Source organism: Aristolochia californica, unplaced genomic scaffold, assembly GCF_029961685.1.
Source record: "Aristolochia californica isolate CCGP_79_NKW_82.1479 unplaced genomic scaffold, dmAriCali1.0.hap1 SCAF_7, whole genome shotgun sequence".
Classification (NCBI taxonomy): domain Eukaryota; kingdom Viridiplantae; phylum Streptophyta; class Magnoliopsida; order Piperales; family Aristolochiaceae; genus Aristolochia; species Aristolochia californica.
The window spans coordinates 40,756,200-40,762,806 of record NW_027182268.1 but is presented as its reverse complement, the minus strand read 5'-3'; the positions used below and the strand labels follow the sequence as shown (position 1 = coordinate 40,762,806).

Genomic DNA, 6,607 nt, shown 5'->3' with positions numbered 1-6,607 from the left:
ATGGGAGAAGAAGGGGAAAATCATAACACCCCATTGCTCGCAGATACTTCCTCCTCATCCGTTCAACTACATGGAAACTTCAAGAGAACCGGTGAGTTCAGACGGTCAATACCTACTTCAAGAGATACTCCTTTTTTTCCTCTGTTCGTTTTATGATTTGGGAAGTCAGGCAGAAATGTGATCGGAAGCAAATTTTGATGGGTTTTCAAATTGGGTATCGAGTCGATTGCTGGTTGGTTGATAATCCTTTCCAATTTGGTTCCATCTTTTCCGATTTTTTCCTCTCGCAGGAACTCTTTGGACTGCGATAGCTCACATAATAACAGCGGTAATAGGCTCTGGAGTTTTGTCTCTTGCGTGGAGTGTGGCTCAGTTGGGTTGGATTGCAGGGCCTTTGACGTTGGTGGGTTTCGCAGGAATCATTGTTGTCTCTTCGTCTTTGTTGAGTGATTGCTACAGATCCCCTGATCCTGCACATGGTCATACCAGAAACCAGACATACATGGATGCCGTTCGGTTGAATTTAGGTAACGAATTGCCGACTCCGCAACTTTTCTTCATTAAAAAGAAAAATGAAAAAAAAAAAAATCCTCTGCAATAGCAACGAAGTCTTCATGCAAACAACTTTTTTCTATTTTGCTGTGACAAGAGCTATGACGTTGCGCCGTCCGACGGTCAGAAATAATCCAAAAACGGCAAAATGATTGCACTCTGCGTGTTCTTCGCCGTTTTCTCACTATTGAAGCTATTTTCCGACAAATATGGTAATGCAATGTGAGGTTTATTTGAGAAGGCAAAGTGAGAACGGTCGAATGTCACCAGAAACTCTGACTTAGGACACTTATAGCCCATTTTTCTAAACCACTTTCTCTTCATGATAATGGACTGTAGATGACGGGTTTCTCGTGGGCTTAATCGATTTTGTATCTGAATATTGATTTTGTACATAATGTAGTATTTTGTCCATAGTAGGGAAATTACTTGTAAAGTAGGCACATATGAGTACCTGTTCTGATACCATGTGAAGTTGGATCCAAAAGTAGTCTTAAAATTACTAATCTATTTAGGAAATCTCTTTCTTAACTAATAAATTTAAGATATTTATATTTATTAATCTATGTGAGACTATTCTTTAACCTTTGTCAGGTAAGAAGAGTATATGGATTTGCGCAATTGTTCAGCAAATAAGCTTGTTCGGGGTAGGGATTGCGTATACAATTACTACTTCAGCAGATGCGAGGTATGTTGTTGACTCTCCGATGAGGATGGTAGTGTTCTTTGTTAACTACGTAATTGCTTTATTACTAGCTGAAAAACTAAGTTGAATCGTTCCAAGTTTTGGTCGGGGGGATTCATAGAGGGAGGAGTGGACTGATCACTCTATCCGATCAACACTCCCCTGAATCTGAATCAACCCGGCCGAATTATTGGTCGATTCTCAGCATTAGAATACGGTGGTTGCTACATCTGATTGTGTGGATAAAGGAATAATTGAGAATATAAAAAAATAGCGAGATTAAGAACAAATCTATACTGGTTGTGTCGACTATTCAGACTCGCGCCAAAGACCCGCCGGCATATCTTGCGGGAAGAAGATCGAGGCGTACCGTAACCATGATCTCTTTCATGAGCTCCGATGATTGAAATCTCTATGGGATGATGTTGAAATTTTCAAGCAAGCATGACCACTCGTCCAGAGCGTTAAATTCATAGCAGGTCTTGTCATTTCTTAAATGTCTTCAGGATGTTCATGGGACGTTTCCCGGGACGGGGGCAAGATGGACTGATGGAGTCCCCCTGTCACTTCTTTTTGGCCTTTTCTTTTCCAAGTAAGACTTCTGAAACTAACAGGTTTATGATTGGCGCATCCGAGGTTTATGATTGAAATCTCCATGGGATGATGTTGAAATTTTCAAGCAAGCATGACCACTCGTCCGGAGCGTTAAATTCATAGCAGGTCTTGTCCTTCCTTAAATGTCTTCAGGATGTTCATGGGACGTTTCCCCTGGGACGGGGGACAAGATGGACTGATGGAGTCCCCCTCTCACTTCTTTTTCGCCTTTTCTTTTCCAAGTAAGACTTCTGAAACTAACAGGTTTATGATTGGCGCATTCGAAGTTTCAAACGCGACTTTTCGCCGACCACGACTATTGTGTCCCCAGGCCCTTGTCGTCCCATTGATTTTTTAGCTCTCCATTGTGAGCTAACAATAAATACTGTCCACTGCTCTGCTGGAGTGGCTAATGATTCCTGCAACGGCTCTGCTGAAATGGGCGATCGTTGTTGCCATAGGCTCTGCTGAACTCGCTAATGGTTCTTCCGATGAACAGGAACGTTTGATCAGAATGGGTAAAGAGAAATCGAGGCTAGTAGAGTGCTTAGTTTGATCCTTTTCCCTTTCTGATTTGGTCCTAAACTGAAGTCTCTGGGCAATCAAAAACTTTTCCTTAATAACTGCGGTTATCGGATCCGGGGTCTTGTCGCTGGCATGGAGCGTAGCGCAATTGGGGTTGTCCTGCTTTTGCTTGCAATGATCACATATATTTCATCCTTCCTCCTCTCAGATTGCTAGATCTCCAAACCCAGTTACTGGAAAAAGGAACAGCAAATACAAGGACGCTGTGAATCTCGGTACTGTAGATTGCCCCATCTGTTTTCTTCTCGTTTCTAACAGTCTTCTGGCAATCAACACTGGCCAGGATATTGGCAGAGAGTAAAATTATAGTTGAATCTCTTCTGTATAGCCTGTGTGATTTTATCCAGTGGTAGTTCAGGTAGGAAACACTGATGATTATGTGGGCTGCTCCAATTTGTGAGCATGTATGGATTTGGTATTGCTTACAAAAGTACTACTACGATCAGCATGAGGTACTTTGTACTGCGAAACCATTTTCTATGGTCATCTTTAAAGAAAATTACAAATTGCAGATTCTCGTAAGAGATTCTAACAAAGCATCGAAGCGATGTTTCTAGGCTAAGTCGTGAGCTTTGAAGTGATGGAATTTTCTTGCTGTTCTCTTGTGTTTAATGCAGAGCTATCCACAAATCATCCAAATTGCGGATTCTCGTAAGAGATTCTAACAAGGCATCGAAGCGATGCTTCTAGGCTAAGCCGTGATCTTTGTAGTGATGAAATTTTCTTGCTGTTCTCTTGTGTTTAATGCAGAGCTATCCACAAATCAACTTGTATCGACAAAGAAGGTCACCAAGCTTCGTGCTCGTATGGAAACAGTTTTTATATGCTTTTATTCGGAGCAGTCCAGATAGTCTGCTCTCAGATTCCTGATTTTCATAATATGGAGTGGTTATCCTTTGTAGCAGCAATCATGTCTTTTTCCTACTCTTCCATCGGCTTCGCACTGGGTTTTGCAAAAGTAATTGGTATAGTTTTCATTTGTGTTTTTCAATTGTCTATCCGTCTGTGCACTTGGTTAATAACAGACCTATGTTTAATGTGTATTTAATAAAGTGGGATTAGTTTATTCCTCCCATTTCATCAAATGGATTCTTTGTGATGTGCAAGGTGCTACCTTAGATCTCCTACCCAATGGAAACCCTTGGGTAATCTAATGAATCTTTCTTCCTCGTACGAATCAACCTCTGTTTGGTCGAAATTGCAGGAAATGGAAGAATAAAAGGAAGTATAGGAGGAGTCACCAAGGGTACTGCAACAAAGAAAATGTGGACAGTTTTTCAAGCAATTGGGGACATAGCATTTGCCTATCCTTACTCGATCGTCTTACTTGAGATTCAGGTGATTAGTGTTTAAATAGCAGAACCCAGAAATTTATTCACAGTTTCAAGTTTTTTTTTTCTCGTAAATTGGGACTAATGAGGATGAATGAGTTACTGTGCGTTGCATAAATGTAGAATACTCTGAAGTCCCCACCAGCCGAAAATCGAACCATGAAGAAAGCTTCAATGATTTCTATCTTCATTACCACCTTGTTCTATCTCTGCTGCGGATGTTTTGGTTATGCAGCTTTTGGGGACGACACTCCAGGAAACCTCTTAACAGGATTCGGCTTCTTTGAACCCTATTGGCTTATTGATTTTGCAAATGCTTGTGTAATTGTTCATCTAGTGGGAGGATATCAGGTAAGTGACAATACTGCAAACAACTCTTTTTAAAGAGTTCATTCATAACTTAACGAATCACTATCTATGGGGACGTCGTGTAGGTATACAGCCAACCAGTGTTTGCAGCCGTAGAGAAATGGTTGTCAGAGAAGTATCCCAACAGTGGGTTCGTGAATAATTTCTACATGCTGAAAGCCCCGTTCTTACCAGCATATAAAGTGACGCTTCTGAGATTGTGCTTTCGAACAGCTTACGTTGTGACGACGACGGCAATTGCGACGATATTTCCTTACTTCAACGAGGTCTTGGGAGTGTTGGGTGCATTCAACTTTTGGCCTTTGACCATATATTTCCCTGTGAAAATGTATTTTGTTCAGCGGAAGATTGAGGCGTGGACGAGAAAATGGGTTATTCTTCAAACTTTTAGCATTGTTTGTTTGTTGGTCACAGTCATGGCCTTAGTGGGCTCAATTGAGGGGCTTGTTAGTGCGAAGCTAAGCTGAGATTTGGTTAAACTAAGAGATCCATGGTATGAACAGAATCAGCAACTCTTAAGTGAATTATTAGACGAATCAGTTTAATACAAATGAAACTTAAAGACTCTTTTTTCCACATTTTCCCTCATTTATTTAAGATACTTTAAACTTAATCCTCGTTAGCTCAAAATTTATAATCGCGTCTTATTTTAAGGTTCTTCAAAGCATGAAATGGTCCACCTTTTCCAACCTTCAATTAGATGGAAGGAGACTACCATGAAAGCAGGAAACCGATGGCTCTCGTACTATATGGTCAAACTCTGCACGTGTACCGAATCTTGAATTCCCCTGGCGATTCTAAGAAGCTGCTGGAAGTACAAAGATGTACAGTTTAGTCAAAAGGGGAGGTGGAGAGGGAGAGAGGGAGAGAAGGAGAGAGGGAGAAAAAAAGGTTGACCAGGCATCGTGTGGGTGAGCTACCTGCCCCGTCCCTCACGCGCTCAACGGCGTTGAATTCTTTAATCAACTCATGCGCAAACGATGGCCCCTCCCATGCATCGATGTGAACCCTTATTAACAACATGAAACCCCTCTAAACTTTACACGCGCTGTTAGAAAAGGAGATATAAAAAACAGGGAAGAGAAGAGAAGGACACGAAAACAGAAAAAGGAAAAAGGGGGGATACCTCTCTCATTTCTCCTCAGCTTGCGATAGTTCAACTGTGGAAGTACATAAAAAACGGAAAAGAGTGGAAACGGGTGAGAAGGGAGAGTAAGAGATAAGAGTTGACCGTCAAGATGGGCCGCATTCCGTGCTGTGAAAAGGACAATGTGAAGAGAGGACAGTGGACTCCCGAAGAAGACAATAAGCTCTCCTCATACATCGCGCAGCATGGCACTCGCAACTGGCGTCTCATCCCGAAAAACGCTGGTTAAGTCTCTCCCTAGACAGTCCTCCTACTTCTCGCTATCCTTTTGGGTTAAATTTGAAGCTTTTCTTAGTTATCATTATACCCCTTATTTAACCTTTTCTATCCTCTTTATATATAGGACTTCATAGGTGTGGTAAGAGTTGCAGGCTCCGTTGGACCAACTACCTGCGTCCGGACCTCAAGCATGGCGAGTTCTCCGAGTCCGAGGAGCAGTCAATCGTCAAGCTCCACTCCGTCGTTGGAAACAGGTATGCAATTGCATAGCAGCACTCCACATTGTATAATCGACATATTTGTTGCCTTGTTATTGTTAGATTTTGCAAAGTTACTAATCGTTTTTCTGGCACTTCTCGTGCAGGTGGTCTTTAATCGCAGCTCAGCTGCCCGGTAGAACTGATAACGATGTGAAGAACCACTGGAACACCAAGCTGAAGAAGAAGCTCTCCGGAATGGGAATAGATCCTGTAACTCATAAACCATTCTCCCACCTAATGGCCGAGATAGCTACCACTCTGGCTCCACCTCAAGTCGCACATCTCGCTGAAGCTGCATTAGGCTGCTTCAAAGACGAGATGCTCCATCTTCTCACCAAAAAACGCATAGACTTCCAGTTCCATAGTGGGGCCAACTCCGGATACGGGGCTGCCCCTCCACCACCAGGAAGCAACTCTCTGGCCCTATGTGTACCAGGAAAATCTGACAATAAGGATGACACCATCCAGAAGATCAAGGTGGGCCTATCACGGGCCATGCAAGAACCAGAGATACTGCCCACCGACAGATCTTGGTCTCTGGGATCAAATGAAGAAATATCTGATGGTTTCGCTGGAATCTGCAACACGTTGCCGAGCGCAATTACTGGCTTTCAATTTGGTGCATCCTCTTATGAAGGAGACGCTTCACCATGGAGCCAGAGCATGTGTACGGGGAGCACTTGCACAGGTGGAGACCAGCAGGCGGGTAAAGGTGACGACGAAGATGGAGAAGTAGCCGTGGGTGGAAAACATGGAGCAGCAAGGTGTGCGAGTCTGTTTAACCCCGACTGTGCTTTGTGGGATTTACCGGAGGACCTAATGAATCCTATTGTTCAAGGCGGGTTATGAAATTTCAAAGGACGTA

The 6,607-nt window shown here is 42.8% G+C and overlaps 2 protein-coding genes across 2 annotated transcripts; both read left to right on the top strand.

The window, feature by feature from the left end:
- On the top strand, window positions 1–4,590 carry LOC137937126 (probable amino acid permease 7). Its single transcript, XM_068782191.1, has 7 exons — window positions 1–91; window positions 291–527; window positions 1,147–1,240; window positions 3,167–3,381; window positions 3,621–3,754; window positions 3,871–4,098; window positions 4,182–4,590. Exons 1-7 carry the CDS (start codon window positions 1–3, stop codon window positions 4,581–4,583), a joined length of 1,401 nt encoding a protein of 466 aa, XP_068638292.1. The 3' UTR covers window positions 4,584–4,590.
- Window positions 4,591–5,354: 764 nt separating this feature from the next.
- Window positions 5,355–6,607, top strand: LOC137937882 (transcription factor MYB80). The gene is made up of 3 exons (XM_068783067.1): window positions 5,355–5,487; window positions 5,607–5,736; window positions 5,847–6,607. The coding sequence occupies exons 1-3, from the start codon at window positions 5,355–5,357 to the stop codon at window positions 6,589–6,591; spliced, it is 1,008 nt and encodes a 335-aa protein (XP_068639168.1). The 3' UTR covers window positions 6,592–6,607.

Bases quoted from the DNA above. Each gene is read 5' to 3' on its own strand.
- LOC137937126 (XM_068782191.1), top strand. From the start codon at position 1: ATGGGAGAAGAAGGGGAAAATCATAACACCCCATTGCTCGCAGATACT. The intron at 528-1,146 runs GTAACGAATTGC...AACCTTTGTCAG, and splicing joins TGCCGTTCGGTTGAATTTAG to GTAAGAAGAGTATATGGATT. The intron at 4,099-4,181 runs GTAAGTGACAAT...GACGTCGTGTAG, and splicing joins ATCTAGTGGGAGGATATCAG to GTATACAGCCAACCAGTGTT.
- LOC137937882 (XM_068783067.1), top strand. From the start codon at position 5,355: ATGGGCCGCATTCCGTGCTGTGAAAAGGACAATGTGAAGAGAGGACAG. The intron at 5,488-5,606 runs GTTAAGTCTCTC...CTTTATATATAG, and splicing joins TCTCATCCCGAAAAACGCTG to GACTTCATAGGTGTGGTAAG. The intron at 5,737-5,846 runs GTATGCAATTGC...CTTCTCGTGCAG, and splicing joins CACTCCGTCGTTGGAAACAG to GTGGTCTTTAATCGCAGCTC.